The following is a 26,286-nucleotide window of genomic DNA, read 5'->3' as shown; positions in this document are numbered from 1 at the left end:
ATTATTGTTCTCCTCAGGCATTTGGATTGCAAGGTGTTTGCTTCTTTAGCAAATGGAGAGATCCGTGTGTACAGGAGGGATGCAGGTGAGATTGCCTTAAAATCTTAAATTAGTGTTGTAAAAGATTTTTATGTAGAAAGTTGATATGTTTAAACCCCCTTTGTTTTGTTGAAATACATGTACATGTGTACCACCTGTGAGCACACTGGCAAGCACATGTATTTCATCATTTTAGTTTGAGAAAAAGTGGTTTTCTGTTTTCTATTTTATATCTTTTCACTTTTTTACAAGTTTTAAGGATCTGCAGGTTGTGACAATTTGAACTAATTGTGATGACTGCCTTCCAGAAAATGGCTTAAAACATATGACATTAAGTTTTTCTCCATAAAAAGTTACTTTCCATGAAAAGTTCATATTAACTTCTCCATTTACCACTAGATGGCAGCTGGGACACACAGCACCCAGACACTCTATCAGTGGGCACTGTGACATCACCAGTGACCAAGATGTTGGCAGTGGCTGGTAAACTGTGGTGTGGCTGTCAGAGTGGGGTCATGATGCTGAACCCCACAACTCTCGTCTCTGAGGTAACTGCGCAAAGATATGTTATGGCCTGTGGCCCAAGTGAAATTTGAAATGGTCCTTGTTTGGGATAGGTTTTCATTTTATTATTTTATACTTAATACACATACTATTGAATACACAGATAAAATAGACTAAACATTATAATTTACATTAACAAAAATCAGCACAGTTACATGAATGGAAATCACACTACAGCACAATGGAGAAAAGGGGCGAGTTTAAACATTTCCACTGATATTTTGTATTGAAGCTGGTAGCCTGTACATCAGAGTTGGGTGATGAATGTGTCTACCAGCAGTTGCAACTGTTGTCTTTTAGATCATCTTTGAGAATTTTGTGTGATTCATAGAGAGGATGCATGATGTTCTTGTACAGAGGAAATAAATCATCTGAGAATGAAGAAAAATGTTAAATATTGGAGCTTGTTTGGGGGATGGGAGGATGAGCAAGTTTGTGATACTCATATTTTTTGTGTTATAAAAGACAATTACATGTAGGCACTGTGTGTATGTGTGTTTAAAATATATATATATATTTCTTATATATAGTTCTTTGCTTACAATAGTCAAAACCTAGTCACCAGGGGAAAATCGTGCAACTATAGATATTATAAGTGTGATATTAAAATTGACATTACCATTCACATCATCTTCCCCAATATTTCAGGTTTCATTTCAAATTCCCACAGACAGCCCACGCCCCATCCAGTCCATGGTGTGTTCTGGTCAGGGGGTCTGGATAGCACCCCAGGGCAGCTCCAAGGTGGTGCTCTTCCATGCTACCAACAGACAGTTCCTTACAGACATCAGCATAGCTCAGGCAGTGACACAGAAACTTATGGGTAATGTGAAAGATTTTTCTTTCCATGTAACAAGACAGACAAAAGGCAGATGTGAGAACCTTGCCTTGCATTTGATGAAATGTGTCGTTCCCTCCTCCCTCCATTTGAGTTGCTGAATATCTTGAAGAGAAAAAAAACCTTGTAAATTGGTTTTGTTCAAGATATGGATATTTTAATCTTATGCTGTAATAGAAAAATTAACTTATGCTAGCTTGTATGTAAATTTAATTCATGAAATTTTTTGCTCTTCATCAGCTACAGATGACATAATTAGACAGCATAAAACGGCGTGCCTTCGTATCACCTCCCTCCTGGCCTGTAAAGATCTCCTCTGGGTAGGAACCAGTGCAGGGGTCATCCTCACCATTCCCTTGCCGAAGATTACTTCATCCACCACTAAATCTACTCTTCAAGCACCCAGTGTGACAGGTAAGCTGTATCATTTTTTTTTTTTTTTTTTTTTTTTTTTGATTGACTTTTAAAATATGAGTAGGGTAATTGTTTCCTTATTTCAAATAAAATCTATGAAATTTCCCAAAATGAAGTTATATAAGAAGTACATAAAGGATCACTTTCACAGAAAATAATAGAGAAAGCAATTGAATATTATTGTGAAATATTTCAACTGAAAAAGAATGCTACTACAATATTTAACCATTATGTACTCAAAAATGCAGTTAAGTATTCAAGGTTTTTCAACTGTTTTCAGGTTTAGTCCATGGTCATACTGGTCACGTGCGCTTCCTTACAGCAGTGGAGATGCCTTCATCTCGACCTTTTCCGGAACAGTCGCTACAACAACATCACTTAATACGTCGCCGCTCAATAGGGGGCACTCCTGCTCGTGCCACCAAGATGCTGGTTATCAGTGGAGGGGATGGTTATGAGGATTTCCGCACAGGGATTAATAATGAAGCAGCAGGCAGGGACGATAGCACCAACCACTTACTGCTGTGGCAGGTCTGATGAAATGGATTCCCCTGCAGGTGGTGCCATCTATTGTTATGTTGCCCTTGTGAAAATGTGGGTGCTTACTGAAAATATGGGTATTTATTTGTTATAGAGGACTGGATGACACAAGCAGAAGGACTTGCAAGAGTCTGCATGATATGTGATAACAACATTTACAAAATCCTGCTTGTCAAAGGTGGAAATTCATGCAGCCTTCCAGACAATGAACCAGGTTTTTTAATTAACAGTGTTTTAGGAGGCTTAACATTGTATCAACATCAGTGTGTCTCTGAACAGTCGATCTGGTAAAAATGGGGTGATTTGGAGCATGAACTGTGATGTGATAAGTTAAAGAAGTAACAGATTTGTTCATTGAAATTGCACATTGGTGGACTTAAGGTTGGCCCAGAAGTGAGTGTCCACCAAACAAAAATGTGCTATGAATAAAAAAATTATTAAAATGTAAGATCACATGACATTTCCTAAAATTTTTATATTAAATGAAGCAAGTTCATACAGTGAAGATCAGGTATTTTAAACCTCAATATTTGGTATCCTTGCTTGCTTGTAAAATCAGAAACAAAAGTTTTGCACTGCAAAAGCAAATATTCTTAATAGTCAAGAAAATTGATCTGAAAAAAAAAGAATTTGGTAGCTGCTCATTCTTTTGCCTGCAAACAAATCTAAAGAAGGCTTCTAGTTGTTTTGCAAAGTTATTGTGAAACGCAATTTTCTTAAATCTATTATTCTCTTTAAGAGACAATTGTGTATGGGTATATTGTCTGAATTTAAAATAAGTGTACACAAAATTTGATTGATTTCCATTCACATTTCAGTTTAACTTGTATGTTTTATCAAAAAAGAGATATTTTCTGGCTTAAAGGATTACTCATTGAAGTCTGCCAGTGGAAGTGTGCTATTGCAAATTTGCCAATATTAAAGAATATCAAATTAGTCATTGAGGGGAGCAGCCTCCAGAATCATTTTAAATATTTCAGCATAGCTGTAAATATATACAAATCTGAACCTCAAGAATTTTGGTCAAACCAATTATTGTATTTCTGCAAGGGTTCTTTTCACATTATTTACATGATTTTAATATTTCATGTTATCGTTTCTTATCGTATCAACTTGTGTCACGTTTGCAGGTATGAGGGGTCACCTCATCTTACGTGCTTTTGTTTGCAAATTTTTAATGTGCTAATTTGAAAACTGGTGCATCTGCTTTTTCAAGTCAGTTGGACATGCTAAGTCATGCAATTCATATGCTTCCACGTCATCACAGTGATACAATCTTTCTGGAAGTTTTCTCATTTTTAATCTGCCATTTGTGGCCTTGTCATGTACCCCAAAACCCATTTTACAGTGGGTGCAAAAAGAGAAAGAAATTTTTAACATTTTTCCCACCAATGAATGTCATTAATGTATCTATTCAATATTGTAGACAGGTGCTACTAGGCTGCATTGTTTTTATCTCAAGGATGTAAGTTTTAGATATGAAAAAATCAGTGTACAGTTATGGTAATACAAATTAATTTTTAATGATAACATATTAGATGTACAGACAATCTTATCAGGTGGTGCCATCATACAAACTTGGTTTGTAAAGGTCTTCTAGGACGTCTTCAGCACCGTTTGGCCTATGAAAACATTGTGGTATATATATATACTGTATGTAAGGAACAAATTTCCAGTATTATTACAAGTTATTTTGTATATTTATGAAGTATTGAGTGAGCTGGGCAGTCTTCAGAGAAAATAAAAATGTGAATTCATCAAAGTTTTATATTTTTCATATTGAAACTTGATGTCACTTGTGCGCAACTCTTTTTGAACAGCAGTAAGAATTTTTGAGTTTTTGTGCTTTTCAAAAAGAATTATGCACAAGTGACATCTGACCACCTTTTTTAAAAACCCATTTTTGATGGTAAATTACATAAATTCAAAGAAATCTTCCTCTAGTGAAACCACACAAATTGGTTTGACAGTAGTAGTCTGCTGGGAACTGTAGTCCATTTCCCATTACCTTAAAGGGATAACTCTTTGTATGAGATGTATATTTCACAATAAAAACATTGTGAATAACTCATAAAATATAATATATTCTGTTTTACAACAAAAATGGCAGTTATAGCTATTATTCTGATATTTAAGCCTGTCTTTAGACCACGTGACCTCCATTGATAGCTATACTAAGTTAAAATCTCTTAAGAGATTTTAGCAAAAAACCAAAATTTTAGAAAAAAAACAGGGACTAACTTTGAATGCAAAAATGGATTCATTAACCATTGGTAAGTATGGGAAAATTGTTGTTTACTCCAGGAAAATTCATTTTTTGGCCGAAATGAAGAGTTATTATCCCTTTAAACAGGTCACATTCATCCCAAACACCAACCCCATTCTTCACTAATCGCGAAACTTCAACTTCAGCAGCACTGACTGGTCTCAGCAATTTAATAGTATTCAAGCTTTGATGGTGTTATTTTCTTCAATTTCAAAGCAAGCTTTGTCCCAATTCTTGTGAAAAAAATATTTTAAAAAATCTAATCTTGCAAGAAACGAGTTTCTTCACATACGAGATGAAACTTTTTTCAAATTGGTAAATGAAACAAGTAAGTTCTAATATGTGGAAGACTATTTCAATGACCAAATCATGTATTGCACAAAGCCAAGCTTGAAGAGATGAATATTAAACCATCAATTATGATATATGAAGAGTCATTCACAGGGATAAAGAACTCGAGACATTTTTTCCATCTCACTTTATCTTTATTTCATGGATAAGTTTCTTTTTTTTACTTCCTTTTTTCCACATTTGAGATAAAGTAATAATATTCACAGTTTTACAATTCAGTTAAGTTCAGTCTCTCCACCATTCTTCTACTGTGTCACTACAGGAGCAGCGTCGGGCTTTCCACCCTTCTGTTCGCTGACTGGTTGTGTGCAAAGAATTTCTTCTTTTGGTTCCACGATACTGACATGATCTGGCAGAGGGCGCTTGGGTCCAATCTTTCCAGAAGGATCCCACGGCAACATGATCTTCACTTTTATTCCCAAGACACCTGTAAATAAAAAGAAAATGCACTGAAAAACTACAAAACACTTCCAAAGAGTTTTTTTAACCTAAGTAACCTAATAAGCTCAGGTCTATGTGTAAATTCAAAGATTTTTAGCTACAACACTGAGAAGCAAGAAGGCTCAACAAGAGATTCAAGGCTAAGCATCTATCCAAACAAGAACTTCCCCAAGCAAAACAATAACTTTTGGTAAGGTATGAGAAAGTTGCTTTTTTCCAAGACAATCATCCTAGCATAGCTTGGCAGAAAATAAATCTTTTATATATAGCTGTATAACAACCTTCTGATGACAGTGAAAAAATCTTCACAGGTCTACTTCCATTTCCAGAAGATTATATTTTTCTTCCCTTTCAAATCCTACTGTTTCTCTCAGGACTCACCTTGTCTCAGCAACACATGCCTGACAGCTGTGTCAATGTACTCGCTGGCTGGCTCACCACTGTGGATCATCAGACCATCCACAAATTTCATGGCCTTGGCACGCTGACCACGCAGCTTACCAGACACCACCACCTCGCAACCCTTGGCGCCAGACTCCATGATGAAACGAAGGACACCATAACATGCCCTGCAGGGTGAACAGTGAATCAAATGTATAAAAGTGGTTTAGACTTTTAACACAGATGAAAGAGTGTGTGGTGAGAAATCAATGCCATTATTTATCATGAAAATGATATAATTCATAATGCATCTTTAAATGTGCCTGATATCAGTGTGATAATGCCAAATAGGCGACAAACTTTAGTCTTGACATTTGCAATGTTGTCATAGAACCAATTTATGCAATGAACAGTACATTTTACCTTTATTCCTGCCACTCTAATTAATCTTTGTCTTAAAGTATGCCATCATTGTATTTTGTTCCAAGGTTTATATACAGACTTCAAATACATGAATGTTTAAGATGTGAGCATGAGAGCATTATTTAATAGACTTACCTACGCACAGCCAGACCACCAATGAGCTTGTACCTCAGAGACTCTGCCTGGGCAATAGCACACAAACCTCTTGTGGCTACCTTCTCAGCATAGAGCTAAAAAACAAAATCATTTAATCTTTGCTCAGTTTAAGAAAATGAACTTGTATTAAATAACACACTGTCATGCAAAAACAAAATATTAGCCCAAAGATAGAACTCCCCAAACTGAAAATACCACAAAAAAAAAATAATAAATAAATAAAATACAAATGTATTAGAACAGGGTTTTACAAATAATTTGTATTGTAACAACATCAACATCATCTTCTGGGACATGGAAGAATTTAGTGCACTCATTTTGTATTAATTTTTTTAAAATTCACTTTACCCCAGCAAAAAGAACAAAAGGGCACATTAATCTCAAATCATTCACACATATATAAAAACAATCCCACTATATAGCAAAACATGAGTGTAACTTCCATACACAAATGCCCTTGCAACTAACCAATTCTGCACACACAAACACACACATAAGCAGAACAAAGTATCATCCTCAAAAGTCAATTGCACATTACCTCTACTGTGCCCTCTGGGAAGCTGAACCTCTTCTGGACCACGGAGGTGAGTTCTCGGATGCGCCTCCCCTTCTCACCTAGCACATTCTGAGTCCTGGTGGCCAGGATGATGATCTCGGTCCTGGTGGGTGTTACTCTCACCTCGACACCACTGTAGCCATCCTCAGCCAACTCGCGCATCAGGAAGGCATTGAGTTCGGCCTTGAAGACACCGTCTGCGACGAACTAAAAAGAAGATCGATTTGAAGTTGACAGTCATAATGTAATTAGGAGTAAGCATTCTATTTGGAGACTCAGTTGCATACATTACAATACAGGCAAAGGATCTTTACAACACATTTCAGTCAAGAATTTCAAAAGGGGAAGAGGGTGTTACTTCTTTTAAAAAAACATGGCCATTTTGCTTGTTAGTGTACTTAAATTGAGAAATGGCACAGAAGGTAGATGAAATGTTGATAAACAGCAAACCTCTTTCTGGCTTTAAAAATTTTACCCTCCCCCTTGCCAAACCTTTGCCTACAGGCAAGAGACCATTACTCAAAAGCATCGAGTTACGGAGCCCTGGAATCCGTGCCATAAATGCCAAATATAAAATAAGACAATTCTATAACTTTACCACATCCTTTAAACATTAATCCTACGTATTCGTATGGATATATTCATGACCAATTGCTCAATATAGTGGCTGATGGTTCATGATAACAGGCGCAGAGGTTTCATTCGAGTGTACAGATGCATTGGCCGTCTTGATAGTGAAATACTACTGGAATTTTTGAAATATCCCTCGAATTTTTCCAGCAGCAACGGATCTCATAAACAGTGGTACCGATGCTTCTTGAATTGAACGGATCTGCATATGGCCACTGCTGTTCGATTAAACAGGCCATAAGCAGTTTAGGCATGTCGGGAAAGGCATCCAAGAGAATCGGACCCAATCACTGGCTTAGAGGTTCATCCAGAATAAATGACAATAGCATCATGAAGAAAGATGGTTTAATTATACTGCACATGGTTTCTAACATTTGCTAGTAAAAGGAGACATGAGATAGAAGGGTTTGTTTACCTTCCTCTTCTTTGACACTGTCTGCGCCATTTTGGAGGCCGGAAAAGAGGAAGCAGTTCTCGTTGCCGCGTTGCATTGTGGGTAGCCAAGATGGAACCACCATGGAGAAGTCACATGTCCAGTGTTTTGATTTTCATGACAGTAATATTTATTTCAAGTCACTATTTTGTAACAACTGCTGTTACGGATGTTGAGCAGAAATTTAAACTTTTCATTAAAAAGTACCAAAAGCCGTACAAGATAGGTTCAGAAGAGTATTACAAAAGACTAAAAATATTCCAGGTGAGTTCCCCATCAGCTGACTTACTGTAAACAGTAACAAGAAAGTTCAAGTAACGTTAACGTACGTTGCAACTTGCAAGTTTACGTTACTTTCTTCATGAAATATTCCAAATAATTCTCAGATTACAAAAGCGTTTATTTCTTCATCAGGAAAAATAGTTGTTCGTGTCTGTTTTAATAATGCCAATTTACTGGAAGACAGGTACTGGTATTATAGTAGTACAGTGTATATACTGGTGTAAGTACATTTATCATGTATATATTTTTGAAATTTTGGATTTTTTGATAGCTTATACATATTTGTCATAAGATTTGTCAACCTGACATTGCAATATTCAGTTTTATGTTGACAACATCATTCATGAAGTTTTCTTATGATTTACATTCCAGGACAGTCTGAAGAAGCACCATCAGTTGAATTCTTTAAGGACAAGTAATCATAGTGCAATATATGGTGTCACAAAGTTCTCTGACCTTACAGATGAAGAATTCATTGGTAAATTGACTTTCAGTGATAAAATGATTAAATGTTAAACAGAATTAATTTATGGACTGCCAGAGGGCAGGATTGAAATTTTAAACAAGTACATTATTCATATATTTGATCTCAATATAATGATTGTTAAGTTGTGTGGAAAACATTTAGTCGGCCTAATTTTTTAATTAAATAAATTATAAAAGTTAACCCGAATTCGGGTTTTTATTATTATTCAAAAATTAATGCAAATGCTCTGTTTTAAGCTCAATACCTTGATGATACCAAAAAGCCACTGAAGCACCATCTTCTGAAGAGCCAGGGGGGCTATGTCAAGAATACACAAAAACAAACCACAGATCATAGTTATAAATCATTCCAACCACAGAAGTGGGATTGGTAAGATACCAATGATTGCATTTTAATAAAAGACCAGACTATTTTTTTAAACATAGTGCAAGTAAAGACAGTAATCTTGCAAAAACTTCACATCTCATCTGTGTTTCAAAACTATATATGCTGTTATGAATTTATTTTTAAGCTGTGATAATTTGTATTTACATTCATGTTTGTTTTCTTTAACTTTGAGGTATTGCTGAGTGATGCACAATTTAATAAAATTATACAAACAACTGATAACTGATTTATTATTATTATTATTTTTTAAGGAGGACAGACTGGAAATGGCCAGTCATCACCAAAGTAAAGAATCAGAGATCTTGTGGGGGATGTTGGTAGGTACATGTACTTCACTCTGTACTGAATGAATTCTGTATGCCTTGAAAAACTTGGTTCACTCTAGGATTTTTATCTAAACAGACAGTAACACCTTTTAAGATTAATCAAAATAATGAACCAATGAATTATGAATTTTGCAACAAAAATTTTTTTTTCAGAAAAGTTAAAAATATGGCATATATCAAACAAATTCAAACATGTCTAGACCATGCTGAGTGGATCTTGACCATGAAGTCATCATTTTTCATGAAGATTATATTTAAAAATTTTAAAAAGATAGAGATAAAACCTCATTTGTCCAAGCCAACACCTTGTCTCCCCGTTTTCCCCAGGGCCTTCAGTTCTGTGGAGTCAGTGGAGACCATGTATGCCATAAAAACCAAAGACCTACGTGATCTTAGTGTCCAACAAGTCATAGACTGTGCAGCCTATGGTAACTTTGGCTGTAGAGGGGGAGACACCTGCCATGCTTTATACTGGATGAAACTGGTGAGAGGATTGGATTAGTTTTTTCTATGGTTTTGGCATACTCTGGTGATTGTGAGAAAATTGCTGAAATTTCCAGGAACCATTTTTCTTTTTAAAAAGAAAGGTCTGTTTATGTTGTGAGCCCAGAAATGATAAAATGTTTTTGTTACTCTAATGAGTTTTTATGCATTGTGTGAATTAAAACAAAAAGTTCGAATTTAAAAAGCTGAGACGGGATAAGACAGATTACTACTGGAGGATCATAAAAAGTCAGATGTTTGACCTAACTTTTTTATTATTTATTTATTATTTTAGACCAGAACACCACTGGTGACAGATCAGGAGTATCCTCTTACAGACACTTCAGACTTCTGTAAGATAGAATCCAATGCAACCAAAGGGGTGTCCCTGGCGGACTACACCTGTGATAAGTAAGTTTTCTACCATGTATCCTCTTCAGTCACCGACTTTATTGGTGAAAAGTCCACTGGAAACACACAGCTTCAAAAAGAGACCATAGTTATATTTTAGCCTGATAACAGTCTCTGTAACATTTCAAAACTAATAACATGGTGAGTATTTAAAATTTTATCAAATTAAGTTTCTTCAAGAAAAAAAATCACTTTTTATAAACCCTAGACTTCATGAAGAATTTCACCATATGTTTTCACTCCATTTTTACAGGTTTATAAACCATGGTCAATCCACTGAGGGCCAGATGGTCAGTATGCTACTTAATGGCCCACTGACCATATCAGTGGACGCTACATCCTGGAAAGATTACCTTGGAGGCATCATCCAGTACCACTGCTACAACTTCAACAATCATGCTGTCCAGATAATAGGCTATGATCTGACAGGTAGAAAGACGAGGGCAAAATTGCCCTTTTGAAAATTGATGTTCTGAAGTGATGTTTGTTAATGCATTATACATATTCCATCAAAAATTTCTAGCCATTGATACAGCAGAATTGATATCACATAGAAACCATGTATGTACTCTCTCTCTCTCTCTCTCTCTCTCTCTCTTTATTTGATGTTTGGAATGTACATTTCTACTTAATGCATTTGTATTACAGGCCCAGTTCCCTATTTTATCATCAGAAACTCGTGGGGAGATGACTTTGGTTTAAACGGTTATATCCATATAAGAATAGGAAACAATGTCTGTGGTGAGAATTTATTTATATATATTTTTTATTTATTTTATATCCTATGTGTGCAAAATTTATTAAACACTAGGAAAGCAAAAGACTTCTTTCACACAAACTGTCAGGCCCATTTGTAACAATATTCTACAATTGATTAAATGACATAGAGTAGGAATTGCAGGTATACCCGTATTCAAAAAATATTTTAATGTGTATTAATATTGTTGTTTGATTTTGATTTTTTTTTTTCATGAAAATATAGGAGTAGCAGAGGAGGTTTCCAGTATTCAAGTATAACACGGTACCCAAATGCTTCCTATCTTTAATGCTAGAGAAGAATCAGAGTCTCCACCAGTGAAATATGCACATGCAGAAAAGAAAGATGAATTTGTACTCAGTGTCTTCCATTGTAGTTGAAGCACATTATCTAGAATTATTGTACTTATTTGATTCATATAATTTTTTTCATGTAGATTATGAAATTTTTTAAGGTTAACATGCAGGAAAAATGAATTCCTGGAAAATTTGAAATTATATGGTGTATTGTCAGTCTGCACCTTAAAATCAAACTGTTTTGTATTATAAATTTATATACATTTTTGTAGATAAATAATATACAATGTAATATTTTTTACACACCAAACATCCAAGCGTATCTGTAGGTTGACTTGTAAATCTTTGTCTATACTGCTGCCATTTTTGCCTCTTGTACTGTTGGGTCCAAATTATGTCTAAAACTTGTATGAGATGAATAAGTTTTCACACAACCTAAATGTTTTTTTTTTTCAGCTGTGACTGTACTGTGATATAACTTTATCGTTGAAATTGACTGAAAACGTGCCCCGTGCTTGGTCTCTTTCAAGGTGCTATTGAAAATATGCTTCTTGTTTGTGTAGACCAGTCAGTATCCTTGCACTTTCATAGAAGACAGACGATGAAGAGTGCATTAAGATGTCATGTTCTAATAAATATATTTTGCATAAACACTTTGGGAAATGATAAGATTATCATATGTAAAATATTACTGAATTGTTTTTATATAAAGAGAATTTGATGCCTTGAAGGACCTCTCAAATGGCTTGTTGCAATTAGGTCACAAAGTATGAGAAATCGTGCATACAAATATATTAAATATATATTTTTATTGAATAAAATGTCACTGAAATCTGAAATTGTTATTTAGTTTATTTTGTACTTGCTTGATAATCAAAAGAACCATGGCAATTGCAGGTAAGGATAGCTGTTGCCTGAAAGTAGATCGACTTCATTTCTTTCAACTGAGTTGAATTTTGTTCTTTTAGTATCCTTTATTTATTGAGTTTTGAAGTGTGGTACTAAAAGAAAACGACTCTAACAAATAAGTGGTGTTCTGAATAAGTATTGGCATTACAGTCAGTTAAACGCTGCAATCATTTCTTTTACCATGAAACTGTCAAATTCTGTTATTATTATTATTTTTACTATTATTTTACTACCAAAGAGGGAAATTCATGCTACATGTTTATATTTGTGTGAAAATCATTTCTACGTTAGACCTCTTAATAGTTTAGCTGGTTGAAAAATATCCGCTGGCAAATTCATTTCAACAGTCCAAATTACATATCAAAATTTTATTTTAACGCCGTTTCTCGAACATCATACCCAACAAAATTTGGATTGTTCATATCTGCGGTCGGGCGAAGTGATCTAAGATGATCTAACACCCTTTCACATTGTAAGGCCAGTCGCACACGCCGCTGGCGCTGCCGATTTGGTTGAACGCGAGTCCGTGCGGGCATTCCATACGGTAAGGCTTGTGACCCGGGACGCACATGTAATACTTCCCACAGTTGTCCGGGTCTCTGAACACGCCCTGTCCCTTCCATGAGCAGATGCTATCTGGCTTTTGGACAGACGAACCTGAAAAGGTGAAATGTAACTTTAAAAAAAGCTCAAGGTTTGTGTTCGGATCATTGTTACGCCAAACAAATGTTTAAGTCATACGGAGTGCTGTCTTTCACCCTAATTACGGAGCTCTGTTATGCTTTTACGGCTCTGGACTATTCTCCATGAGGCTATATTACAAAAGAAGATGAATCTTGGACTTTAAGACCAAAATTTTTTATCAAATTTTAGCCAAGATGAGAAACCAAAAGTGGCTCACTTCAATGAGGTTTTTATGTTTATTAGCAAAATGTAAAAAATAACTCATGTCACTGACATGTTTTCATTATTGTACACTTTAAACTTGTTTTGTGAAACTGGCCCTGCGACCAAAAATTGAAGAGGCAAATAACCCATCGTTAAAGGTAGAGGGGCTCCCTTTACCAACCTTGGCAGTTTTATCTAAAAATAAGCCCAGACGAAGTAAAAACGTGCATCATTTGCCTAATCCTTGCCACAGCCTTGCTATTTTTATATATGCCAGCTGCGATAGTTTCGTGATTATCAGGTTTTTATCAGGTAAAGGCCATGTCATGTAAAAGCCATGTTAGGCAAAGGGCCCTTTTTAAAAGTAGATTTGGACTCGGTATATACAAAATCTTCTTACGACCCCAGACATTTAAAATAATCAAATTATTTTTTTTAATGTGAACGGCTAGTTCAAAATTAAAATGAAAAACTGTGGAAAACCTTCTAGACTTCCTCAACTTAAGTTAGATATGATGTTGTCAAAGTAAACGATCCTTATATATAAAGAACATTTATCAATATTCTGAGACAACAAAGGTGTGACGAAGTTTGCGTGCCCTCCCAGGTTATCAGATATTTAACAGTCATTAAAAAATATTGATGACGTAAACCTGCCAAAGCCAATCACCACATTGACAATATGTAGGCCTACATAACGAGTTTGATGTCCAGAAAAGAGGACTATCTACCACATATATATTTTTAAGTGTAATAATATACTCAACTTTTACAATTCAAAATCCGATTCGCAAAGAGCTTTGCTTTATTAAAATATCAAAATAACTACAGTATATTAGAATTATTTAAAAACAAGGGTGAAATAACAACGCTTCAATTTTGGCATCCAATGAACAGAGTTATATTAGAATCATGACCCCGGCAGAAGAGTGCCAAATAGGCCTACGTAGCGAGGGCAAGGGCGTAGGGGCATAGAAAATAATCGCCATAATTACCATCACCATATTTGCAATTGGCTTTTTCAGGGAAGTCGCACACTTTGTTTGTCTCGTCAAAGTGAGTTCCGGCGCCACAGCTCATGTGATACGAGGTGAACCCAGAGCCGGCGGGTTCACATATGTAGAATTTACCGCAGTCCTTCGGGTCAGTGAAGTATCCCTTAGACTGGCACTTGAATTCTAAAAAACAGAACGTCTCCGTTAAAACTGTCCGCCAATCTAATTGTGGCACCGGTGGGAAACACAAACCCCATACTATACGTACCCTCTACCAGGGTTGCACATTGATTTTTCACTAGATATTCAAAGATCATGTCTCTGGTTAAATATGGTCAGTCTTCTAACTGTGATAGAGAAGAGGACAAAGAGGACATATTTTCCGCGGGCCTGGTAGAGGGTATACTATACGACAGTTTTAACTAAAAAGAGAGAGAGAGAGAGAGAGAGAGAGAGAGCTCTTTTTGCCTCCTAGTTCCATTTCTGCTGGAAAGACGGAGGCAACAGAGAATAACAGGATCTGGTTTCATTAAGATTGGTCAAAAAAGAGAGTAGGTACTTCATTAATGTAATACTAGTCAGGGACGGATTCAGAGATATTTTCTGACAGTCTTCCAAATTATCTTTGTTGATCCATCCTCCATTTTTGACCGTCTTCCGACAGAAAAAATCAGATACCCGTCAATGTAAACTTGAAAATCTGATCGTCTTCCGGAAGACCCAGAAGACGGCCTAAATCCGCCCCTGCTAGTAACTGTTGCCTGAATATTATGCATGTTAAGGTTACACCGCCTACCTGATCCAGGCGCCTGTGTTGGCTGCACGGGAGGTTTTGTTTCTGGTGCTTTGGTGGGCGGGTTTGTTTCTGGTGCTTTGGTGGGTGGGTTTGTTACTGGCGCTTTGGTAGAAGGATTCGATGGCGCCTTTGTTGCGGGTGGAACGGTAGTCTTCGGATCAGTAATAGGTGCCTTAGTAGATTCGGGCAGAGGCTTAGTTGGTGCAGGTGTAGGTTTCTCAGTTGGTGTCTCTGTTGGAGCGGGTCTTGGCGTTGTTTGAGGTAGGGACGGTGGTCCTCCGGCACCAAAGAGTCTGCTCTTGACGGTGTTCATCAAAGGATATCTCCCTTCACCACAGGAGCTCCCAGTGTGATCGTCCAGATCTAAAGCCCAGACCATTGCTCCGCCGAATCCTTCTCGTTTCAACCAGTCAACCTTTACAAGTTAAAGTATCTATTACATCCACAGGCTTAATACCGCATTAAAGGTATTACTTTGAAAAGGTAAAGTAGGCGATATTTCGTGTCTAAATAGAGCAGTTTGGGAGCCGATGGGATTCTATATGTGGCTAGAGTATAAAAACTCGCAAGAAGAAATAGTTTTCATAGGGCATTTTTCCATCAACAACTCGCCCCCTTTTCCTTGTGATCCTGGCCTCGCAAAGAAGAAGGGGTAACAAATGGTCTGGTGCCTGCGCATATAGTGTAGATTTACGATCATATTTTTTAGTTTTTCTCCCTCTTGAAATACATGTTATTCATGCTTAAATATTTTACTATCAGTCCACAGGCCTTTATCATCAGCAAAGGTTCTCAGAAGCCAAACGTAAAGATAGATATGAACGACAGAACTTACGACCAACTGCCTACCCGGCAAACACAGAACGATTTATAACGTTACCATAACGTGGCCATATCGTTATTTTTTTAAAAAAAAATTAACGTTATGGTAACGTTATGATAACGTTATGTGTTTGCTGGGTAGACCTCGTCGCTTACCTTGAGTTTCAAGCTTTGCGGGTTGTCGTATCCTACCCACTGGTCGCCCTTGTAAGCATATGGTACCTGGTGTTCGTTATGCCACACGCTGGTGGCGCCATTATTCAACATTTCACAAATCTAAAAAAGATGAGTGTAATGATTTAATTAAAATATCAGCGTTTTGTACAGTTATTTAAATAAGCATTAGTTAATGTACAAACGTGCATGTCGAGATATGGAAACATAAGCTAGCCATAGACATTTTTAAAGGCAATGCCTCTCTTCATAAATAGCGTTTGACGAACTTTTTCAAATGTCTAATAATAAACCTCCTTTTTTGTATGCTACTATTCTATGTTTTATTGACTTGCAAATTTTGTATGTACGGTGCCAACATCACATTTAAAGATAGGTCGAGTTTTCAAAAAAGTATCCAATATTTCATACTCATCAGTTCCACAAGGGGTTACCTCATAATAGGACAAGAATCCACCCTCTCTGGTATATCTTCCAGCATTGGCCGCACCTTTGGCTGGCGCACCCATTCCGTTGTTTGCCGGATTGCTCAACGTAAAGCCGCGCCCGTAGGTGGGCATGCCGATGATCAGTTTCTCTGGCACCACACCCTGGCTTGCCCAGTATTTGGCAGTGAATTCCTGGAACCAATGTTATTTGTCATCAGAGAACCTTGCACAGGAATCCATGGCGAGCTGTCTTAAGACTTTTAAACATACGCCCTGACTTTGTTCATATATTTTGTATTAAACTTTTCCTGTTAACTGTTATCCGTTAGACCACATAATGCAACTTCCGGACGATCCAAATTTTATACATTTGTTTGATATAGCGTGGAACTTAGCATTTTTGAAGTAGAAACGAGGAAAAACTTTAATTCCAACCGTTATATGCATTTAATTCTTACCAAATTCAAGTAAAGGTCTTCTCCGGTTTCGTCTTTTCTTGGATAAAGAGGACTCTGGTGGCCGGTGACTGATTCCCAGGCTCCTCGGAGGTCATACGACATAAGATTCACGAAATCGAGGTACCTGCAACGTCGTCGTTAAATTAGACACTGTCAAATAACTCTAATTTGAGTGATCGTCCTAGTTCAGCACTAAAACGATTGACTTGCCAATTTGGCAATTGCGTCCACAACTTATTTTGAAAAAGTAAATATGTTGACATGATGTGCAAAATTATTTGAAAAAATAACATTTTGTGATAAAGGGTGATAGTTAGATAGGCCTAAATACCAAGTTAAACGAGCCAAATTGTTTTAGGAACCCCGATACAGGCCAAACTTTCAGTACGACATGTATCTTTTGTATATAAAGGACGAGCAAGCATCTGGCTTTGTGTGCCTTAATATCATCCCATGAAAATACCAAGGGATCCTTCTATTAAAACACCTACTTGCCAACAGTTTCAACTTCGTATCCATTGTCAATCGTTTCCTTGCCTGCTGGAACAGCTGCCGTCAGTAACAACCGTTCATTGCCGGTATTTCTAGCTTCGTCAATGAACGCTTCTTTCAATTCCTAGAACAGACCGAGTATATGTGAAAAACACGCACAGTTTTACTTTGACTCACTCGTGACAATTACCTGAATGGACACCCTTGACGAAAAGGAAAACAAAAATTCCTGTAAGGTTTTGGCTAAATATCACGGTCTGGGGTTTCCTTTGAAATTGGCCAACTGTCCTTTGTTGGACTCAGCTACTCACAGACGTCCTTAATTTTGCTGACATTTAGTCGTCCAAAGTGAATTTTAATTTTAAAAACTATATGGCATAAAGGAGTTCAAAAAGTGAATATACGTCACGTGAGCATGTGTCTTTGCCATGTAATATATATAGGCCTAATGATATATTCTTTAAGAGTCTAAAATCCATAAAAAATATGTTCTGTAGACTTAACAAATAAAATTAAAACTTAAAATAATTATTTTTGATTGAAAGGTTATTATATTAAAAGTAAAGAGAAGAATGTCCGATTACAATGTTCTGTAAAGTATAAAATGTCCACTCATATATTTTTTTAGATAGTTTTCAGTTTTTAAATCATCTGATGAGCTTATATTTCTTAGTTCTAATGGTAGACTTATTTACATACGCACGGGCCACGTATTCAAAAGATTTTCTCCAAATGTTTTAAGCCTTGCGAATTGAAGTTTTAATAATAATTGGTCCTTAGATCTTAATGTACGATTTGGTGTATAGGCCTAATGAGATACAAGGTAGCAAATGGGTCAGTAACAGAAACCCCAAAGAGTTAAAGAAACAAGCTGTCAATTTTAATGAAAATATACATGGTATATATGTGTAGATCAAGTTTATGATGAGGTGACTGCATTTTTGCTAGCAATATATCAAGAGCAGGAAAGTAGTAATACATGTTTCTTATTGATTGCTTTATAAAGGTCTTAAGGCGGGCAATGTCTGTGCACAACATTTAATGTAGATAATATAGACACTGGGTAGGCCTTCTAATATATTAAGGTTCCCACAGTTGACACTGTGCAATCTTATCCAAGAGCTAACCAAAGATAGCAAGTATGATATTGGTGTCATCGTGTCAAGATGCGAGAGACGCCCAGGCGATGATTAACTGTGAAGCTGGGAACTTGTGAAGTAGCAGATAGAATTCCTGTCATGGGGAGTAAGACAGCTGGCCGACATAACACGCCTTTATTTGATCATATCTCTCTGCCCTCGCAACTGTGTGTGTTCAAAGGGCTTGTTTCAAAACATATTGTCTTACCGACAACAAATATACAGTATAGTACACATGTAGATGGTTTAAACACTGCCATCTTTAAGGGCCAACCTCTTGAATATTTTAACGGTATTTTCTAGGATTAGCAGGAATAGACCGCTCTGATTTATCTTATTTATAAAGATATACATATCTATAATTATCATGAAAATGTGCAACGTTTTAGCAAGAAAGTTTCGGGCACATTTGCCCCATGACTATATCAATCTCATACTATAGGAAAGTCTATAATTTTGGCAGTAGAAGTAAGTGACTTTTAGTAACTGACATGATGACTGTTTTCTTTCGGGTTTTCAATTGAAAATACGGCCCAGATTTCTAGGTGCAGACATACCTTGACCAAAGCAGTAAACCTCTGCTTGTCCTCAGGCGGACTCCCCCTAGCGGCGGGATATTCCCAGTCCAAATCCAAACCATCAAAGTTGCGATCTCTCATAAACTTGATAGATGTGTCAATAAACTCTCGTCTGTTAGCTGCTGTAGATACCATTTTGGTAAAAGGCCCCGAGGCAAGGTTCCATCCTCCAACGGCGATGAGAGTTTTCAAATTTGGATTCTGTTTTTTGAGGTTATTAAAGCGCTCGTATCTGGAATTAAAAATGAAATATTGTAATTTTCTTTCTTTTCTTTTAAATCAAGTTTACTTAAAACATGTCAGTGCGTGAGATCTTTAACCAAGTTACAAATATACAGCTTAAGTACATGGGGAGAGAATTCCAAAGTTCATTACCATTTTCCCTCTTTATCTATTTTCGACTAGGCCTATTGTTGTTTTTAAAGGAACTTATGACGTCAAAATTTTAGGATGCAGAAAAAAGGGGTTTAATGAAGAAAGATTTACTGGGTTTTGACTTGAGTGTAAAACTCATATCTGGTTGTGAAAAGAGATTATTCTAGGTAAAGAAAATAAATGATGCATAAAATATTTCTGCCTATACTTTTTTGGCAAAATAGCAGAATGCAGCTTTTCACAACAGGGAGCTGTAGGCATACATAAAAGATGGATTAAGAAAAAAAGAGAAGATTTGATATATCATTTTTATAAAGAAACCAAGAACTGTGATTTTTCCTTTAATTTTAGCACAAGGCATGATCCTTATACAGTGTATGATATATTTAGTATATTTTGAATGCAACGCTGATACTTTGACAAGGTACAGTAAACCTGACTGATGATCACTTTGATTACGATGAAGTAACTATAGAGATAAGCCTGTTATAGGAGAATAGTAATTTCATCGTCTCACTACCTTTGCAAAATTAAAGATTTTAATCTCTTCCTATTTTTTTCAGATGTTGAATGGCAAGTGAAATACAGCTGTGTATTTTCTGTATAAATTTATGAGAATAAAGTGAGTTTCTCCCCCCTCCCCCACTTTTCCCTACTGTTGACCCTGACATATGGCCTTTCTTTCACTCTCCTTGAGTTTCGATTATTTTTATATTTATGTGCATTGTAATTTTAATTGCAATAGATAAATTGGTTTTTGAAGCTCTACATTATGTGTGTTTTAAAAATACTCTTGTACGGGTTGATGATTAACATATTTATGAGTAACCAGGTTTCATTATATCATTACTAAGATTGTTTTTTATACCCTGTCTAATTTGAACACAATTTTAACATCTTCTAAGCAGTGGGTATACATTTGAGTATTTACTGGTAAGTTTTTATTAAAAATAATGGGTAACAAATTTTAAAATTCCTTTATGTTGGTGACAAAATAGGCTTCTTACGCCTGACATTTTATTAAAGACCCCAGTGGACGGATGAAACCCGCATACTCCGTGTTGGAAATAAACGTAATATTTTTTGTACTGTTGCGCGACTCGATCTATTTTCCAAAAGCTGACTTTCTCGCCTTGCCTTACATTTATCTGAAATTAAAGGTAAGATTTGTTGTCCTGACATGATTCAATTTATTTTCTGTAAACTGATTCGAAAAGGATTTGACGGTGCAACATGACACAGCATAAAAAAGTAAAAAAAGAATAACGTGGGATAGATGTGTCACCTGCTTTCAGATACCAACTTCCTTGTTTGCAATCTCTCTGTTTTTCATTAAAACCTCTTAGTTGAACGCACTCCCTTCCTTATTATTATTATTGGCTGAATGAGTGCTCGTGACGCCAAACAGGACATTTTGGTTTTGTTGTATCTTGGTAAACAAATCAGTATTACATATGCTTAATCACGAAACTTACTGTACAGCAAAAAATAAAACGCATGTTCACGTCTTAAAGAAAAAAAATCAATCGCAATAGAACTGTCTGATCAGTGACTCATATTATGAATCAATAGCTGTGACAAATGTTAAGTCACGTCCCAGAAAGGGGAAGACTATTATTTTGTTGTTGATGGCCGATTTCTAATGAGGGACGAAATCCAAATTTGATAGCAGGTTTATTACTCAGAAGTAGGATTGTGCACTAGATTTAGCCTATCTTTCGATGACGTGCACCCTGACCGTAAATACAATTCATTAACTCTTTCGGTGTCACGGGCCACTGAAAAAATAGTGTTGGCGATTTGATTTATTTTCAGTAGTTCAACATAAAAGTTTTTTTCTCTGAGGCTAGACCCATGAGTTCCTCACATTTTTGCTATGTACGGGATTTTACAGCCCAGTAACACACAACGTGGCGCTATGTGACAGAGCAGCGCGTTGTTAAAAACATTTTCACTCGTTTACTAATTCATTCCTTTGATTTCAATGACAGCACGAGTGCGCGATTTACACATGATTTTATGAATTGATATTCTTAGCTTTTTAAAAAAAAATGCATTCCTATGGGTCTTTGTAATATGTAAGTTGTGATATTTGAAGATTTTTAATTAAGTTATAATCAAAACTTATAATGTCAATGACTCCTTGTATATGGAGTAAATGTTAAGGGATACCGATACATATTGAAAAGATAAGAGGTCCTGTAAATGAGCATGCATTTAATATTTTAATATTTAAAAATAACTTATTTTTATATTTATTTTTTTTTTTTGTTGTTGTTGATGATGATGATGGTGATGTTGCTGCTGCTGTTGTTGTTGTTGTTGTTGCTGTTGTTGTTGCTGTTGTTGTTATTGTTGTTGTTGTCGCTGTTTCAGTACTTACAAGCCTACAGACCAGTCCGTGCTCTCGTCATTCCATTCAAAGGCCGCCAGCCTGTTCCCGTTGAACTTGGCAAAGGCATAAATCAGATGGGTGCACAGGTTGGGGTCTATGTCTTCTGGGAAGAACTTCCCTGGCGAGGGGCGGTACTGGGACCAGTTGGTGTGATAGCAAACGAACTTGTAATCTTTACCTGAAATTACCATCCCAATGTCTAGGTGGTTATATGGTCTTCTAAGTTATGTATATGTATGTATGTATGAATGTGTATATGTGCGTGCTGGTATTTTGTGTTTGTAAAAAGTGCGAGATGTGCCACATTAGTTCATCCTAATCGAGTTTATAATGACAAAGTGCTTATTATTAACAAATACGTTTTAAAACCAGGTTAAAAATTTCTTAAAAGTTACTTTCCAAAATTAAAGAGAACTGGGTATTTATTTCAGAAAATTATTAACAAATACGTTTTAAAACCAGGTTAAAAATTTCTTAAAAGTTACTTTCCAAAATTAAAGAGAACTGGGTATTTATTTCAGAAAATTCAACAACGCGGAGTCTAGGATACAAATGTAAGGAGAAACTGGTGATGAATAATTTTTGAAGATAAAAAGAACCACTCAAGAAATGCTATAAACTAGAAAAGTTTAAGACCCTAATGAGAAGTAAGCCTTAGATCTGTTAGATTCAGAATGGACCTTAGATCTGTTAGATTCAGAATGGACCTTTACAGTTAAAAAACAAGACAACGATAGGGAGCGTACTCACGAGTCGTATATCCTGTTGATTTTTCAGTTTTTCTTTCACAAATATTTTTTATCATTATGAAAACTATATGAGTGATATACATGTACTTACTTGTATTTTAAATGCTACACACTTAAAACGTTTAGTTTAATCAAAATAAAATGGACTATGAAGAAAAATAGGAGGATAGATTCTACAAAACAAGATTACTGCCAAAATTCAGTCCCGTAAAGCAATTAAAAACATACCTGGTGTGGTGCTATAAGCCCTGAGGTAACTCCTGGCCTCAGCGTGCCATAGAAAGCAGCATACCAGTAGAATCACACTGACTCCCTTCATTTTGTTGTTACAGTAATAGTGTGTACACGGAGTGAGATATGAACCCTTTTATAGATCACCTTACCAAAGCTAGTCAGCGTGAGCCAACCAAAGGCTGATTAATAAGTTCCGATGACATATCAAAGGATAAGGATAGGGTGAAGGTTATCTGGGAGGTAGGGGAGGGGGGTGAACGATCTGGTGCGGGTTTTCTTCTTCTCTCTTTCTTTCTCTTTTCTTTCGTTATTTTTTTCCTCTTTTTCTTTGAGTTGAGTTTCCATCTTTATTTCCCTTCTTTATTGTTTTCCCTTTGTTTTTTTTCTTTAATTTCATTCATTTTTTTCTTGCTGTCCGCTTATTACTATATGAAATGTCAGGTATGCTATGTTCGTTTAAATTGAACTCATACATACATATTTTATAAGTATGTTATCATTTTCCAGTCCTTTGCCTTTACTCCTTCAGAAAATTGTACACATTAGCTAAATGCTGAACCAAGTCCTGTTTGTATTATGTGAATCATTGCCCGATAATGCTAAATATATCTGTTTCTCCCGATAATATTTTACCAATAGGCATTGAAAATCCGAGATAAAACTCCTTCAGCGTTTTCTGAATTTAATGGCCATTGAACTGATTTTTAAAATATCCATCCTATCAATAAGGTAGAGCGAGGCTATTTCCTTGGATTGGCCCGCTATACCCTGGTTAGGACAGGGTGTGGAGTAGTGTGTATGCGTGGGGGGGGGGGGGGGGGGGGAGGGGGATATGCCTCATTGTCTTTTGCCTTCTTTGCAGCTTCGCTCACGTAGACCCCTACTGATAGCAGCGTGGGTCACCCTAAGGGAGCTATTAGTGCAATGCCCTGGAAGTGCGTCCATCTGTGTCACCGTGATCTTAAAGGGATAACAATTGCTCGTTTGGGCCGAAAACGGGTTTATCTGGGGTAAAGGACGATTTTCGTATACACGTACCTATCAATGGTTAATGAATCGATCCCGACATCCAAAGTTAGTCCAAGTTTTTTTTTCTAAGAAGTTTTAATTTTTGTTACAATCTCTTTAGAGATCTTTACGGAAGTATAGCCATCTTTGAAGTTCTGATCTGATGGCAAGCACAGAGTCCAGAATAATTGCGACAACTGCTATTTTTGTGGTAAAATGGAATTGATCATATTTCCATGAGTAAATTACAATGCATTTATTGTGATATATAGATCTCACACAAATAGCTGTTATCTCTTTAATATATGCAGGTTATTCGGTGTGTGTGATACGGTAGTCCTTTGATTGCGATCTCCGCGTTTTTCATTAAAATCTCTAAGTTGAACGCACTCCTTGCTAAAGCCAAGTGGTTCTTCAAAAGTTAACATAAGAGTGCAATTATGCGTCTGGTTCAGGAGGTGAAGACTAAGGGTGCTTTCCCAGAGATTTAGATCGATCTAAAGATTAAGATTTAGATCGACCTAACTCCCTGGGGGTTCACGCTAAATTGCAGTCAGCCGAGGGGGGACCATAGTTAATTACCCCCTTACAGCTTTCAGTAGGCGGGACAGACGCTTAAGCCAGCTAAGCTGACAGTATCCTAGTGAGACTCCCCACAGGGATAGATCGATCTAAAAATCTTTGGAAATGGGGTGTAAAACAATTTGGGCTATAGCCGACCCGTTTGCGGTGATCTAAAATTGATTTTTCGCTATTTGTATGTTTCAGTGTTCATTTGTTTACATAAAATGCCTTTAATTGGTTTTATTGTGATTAGGCCTACCATCCATCATTGTTCTATTTCTCTGTGTTTTACATCTGTCCTTGTAGTTCTGTTTTGGGTTCTCAGCATCGATGTTTCTAAAAAAAGTATAAAATCTATGAAGTAATGTAATAAATGTTCATAAAATGATTTAAATACCAAGGGGCACATGATAAGAAAAATTATCAATTTTACACTGAGACGGCATTCAGATTCACACAACCTACAATCTGAGTCGGTCCAGCTCTGAGGGTGATTCTCTATTTCGCTATTTAAGTGGAATCAGCTTAATTGTCTGACACGCCTCCTCGATCAGCTAGGGGGTAATTAAGCCGAGTGCACATGAAAGCTAATTCCACTGATTGCACTTTGGCAAGTGTCCACTGCAGAGCTTGACCAACTGAGCTAGTACGATGTGTGACTCTGAATGCACCATAAGAATTTTATAATGAGCAAAAAGAAATGACCACTATTTGCAAAATAGTAAAGAAGGTTGAATCAACTATCTATAACACTGTTTGGTTGCGGCACAGGTAAAAAACTACTCCCTACCAGGACTACAGATTATTTTTCACTAGATAGTCACAGAAATGTCACATAGCTAATTCATGATGCAAGTACAGATAAGTTCACATAATTAGCTAGAGGCATATATGTGAATATCAAGTGAAAATTAATCTATGGGGGTAGGTAAAAACTTTGAGTTTAACAAAATCACACTTTTGAGTCCCCCCCCCCCCCCCCCCCCCCCCCCCCCCCCCCCCCACTGTTATCATAATGAAACGCGGGAACACGATGTTCAGGGGGAAAGAAGGGGAAAGAAGCATATACATTTTATATTTTAGCTCATAATTGCCTTGACAACTTTGAAAGACGTTGCCCAGAAATTGCACCAATATAATAGCCGACGTCGTAATTAATCATATCATCAGTTCACTTTATTTTGCTTTAAATGAACTGTTAGAGGTGTTAACAGCCATGCCTCATACAAAATTATCAAATTCTTAAGCTTCCATTTTAATTTTAATAATGCACAATTCGGAAATTAAATGACGACCAATAACTTATTAGTCTATATATACTTTCAGTCAGTAAGCCTCTGTGGCCCATTATATAATAATAATAATAATAATAATAATAATAATAATACAATATTATTCGTGCTGCGACCAAAACAATTTTTACGAATGAAGTAGAAAATGTCTGTTGGTTGGGAAAAGAGTTGTGATGAATTTGCTTTGTAAATGTGTTAGATGTGAATAAACACACTTTTTTTCGAGGACTTTCACGTGAAGATTTATTTATTTTGGTCATGCATTTCATTGTTTCTAAAATACTTTATTCATAATATTTCTTTTATTCGTTTATAAATACATGGATTCTGCAGTTTTACGTCAACTTTTTACATTTTGTATTTATTCACTTTGGCGCTTTAAGCCATATACCCATGAAAAAAAACAATTTAACTTGACAGAAACTATTTCATACTATAGATGCATAAAATATCTTCCAGAAGCTACAGTTCCGGTCCGTACCATGTTTCTTTTTCATTTTCAAAAGGATTCTATTTTTCATTGATGTTT

General features: G+C 36.3%; 4 protein-coding genes across 5 annotated transcripts in view; 2 read left to right on the top strand and 2 right to left on the bottom strand.

The window, feature by feature from the left end:
• LOC106167957 (uncharacterized) overlaps window positions 1–4,157 on the top strand; it is a 55,278-nt gene extending 51,121 nt beyond the window's left edge. Inside the window, exons 18-22 of the mRNA XM_087008866.1 lie at window positions 18–85; window positions 439–587; window positions 1,252–1,426; window positions 1,682–1,855; window positions 2,136–4,157. Of these exons, the coding sequence (XP_086864992.1) occupies window positions 18–85; window positions 439–587; window positions 1,252–1,426; window positions 1,682–1,855; window positions 2,136–2,392 (823 nt within the window). The 3' untranslated portion in view covers window positions 2,393–4,157. The remainder of the gene's footprint in view (window positions 1–17; window positions 86–438; window positions 588–1,251; window positions 1,427–1,681; window positions 1,856–2,135) is intronic.
• A 967-nt stretch (window positions 4,158–5,124) lies between these two features.
• On the bottom strand, window positions 5,125–8,100 carry LOC106167952 (small ribosomal subunit protein uS3). The gene is made up of 5 exons (XM_013546859.2): window positions 8,015–8,100; window positions 6,952–7,176; window positions 6,393–6,487; window positions 5,835–6,022; window positions 5,125–5,439 (listed from the first exon to the last, which is right to left on the bottom strand). Exons 1-5 carry the CDS (start codon window positions 8,042–8,044, stop codon window positions 5,258–5,260), a joined length of 720 nt encoding a protein of 239 aa, XP_013402313.1. The 5' UTR covers window positions 8,045–8,100; the 3' UTR covers window positions 5,125–5,257.
• A 4-nt stretch (window positions 8,101–8,104) lies between these two features.
• LOC106167951 (cathepsin O-like) lies at window positions 8,105–12,300 on the top strand. 2 transcript variants are annotated; one of them, XR_015333473.1, is made up of 10 exons: window positions 8,105–8,296; window positions 8,687–8,792; window positions 9,038–9,170; window positions 9,440–9,505; window positions 9,842–9,998; window positions 10,293–10,408; window positions 10,662–10,837; window positions 11,057–11,149; window positions 11,391–11,566; window positions 11,918–12,300. XR_015333473.1 is itself a non-coding variant. In XM_013546858.3 (9 exons), the coding sequence occupies exons 1-9, from the start codon at window positions 8,105–8,107 to the stop codon at window positions 11,423–11,425; spliced, it is 1,074 nt and encodes a 357-aa protein (XP_013402312.2). In that variant the 3' UTR covers window positions 11,426–12,300. The 2 variants fall into 2 exon arrangements, 1 of the variants encoding a protein (XP_013402312.2); XM_013546858.3 differs by having other exon boundaries at window positions 11,391–12,300.
• A 423-nt stretch (window positions 12,301–12,723) lies between these two features.
• On the bottom strand, window positions 12,724–23,033 carry LOC106167949 (chitinase-3-like protein 1). Its single transcript, XM_013546855.2, has 10 exons — window positions 22,888–23,033; window positions 21,899–22,088; window positions 19,120–19,372; window positions 17,423–17,547; window positions 16,932–17,055; window positions 16,480–16,665; window positions 16,028–16,147; window positions 15,050–15,464; window positions 14,254–14,436; window positions 12,724–13,027 (listed from the first exon to the last, which is right to left on the bottom strand). Exons 1-10 carry the CDS (start codon window positions 22,976–22,978, stop codon window positions 12,825–12,827), a joined length of 1,890 nt encoding a protein of 629 aa, XP_013402309.2. The 5' UTR covers window positions 22,979–23,033; the 3' UTR covers window positions 12,724–12,824.
• Window positions 23,034–26,286: the final 3,253 nt, after the last annotated feature.

The sequence above is a fragment of the Lingula anatina genome, chromosome 3, assembly GCF_051362555.1.
Source record: "Lingula anatina isolate TDL-2025a chromosome 3, LinAna3.0, whole genome shotgun sequence".
Taxonomy (NCBI): Eukaryota; Metazoa; Brachiopoda; class Lingulata; order Lingulida; family Lingulidae; genus Lingula; species Lingula anatina.
Note: the sequence above shows the minus strand (reverse complement) of the source record. Positions and strands in the feature narration are given on the sequence as shown.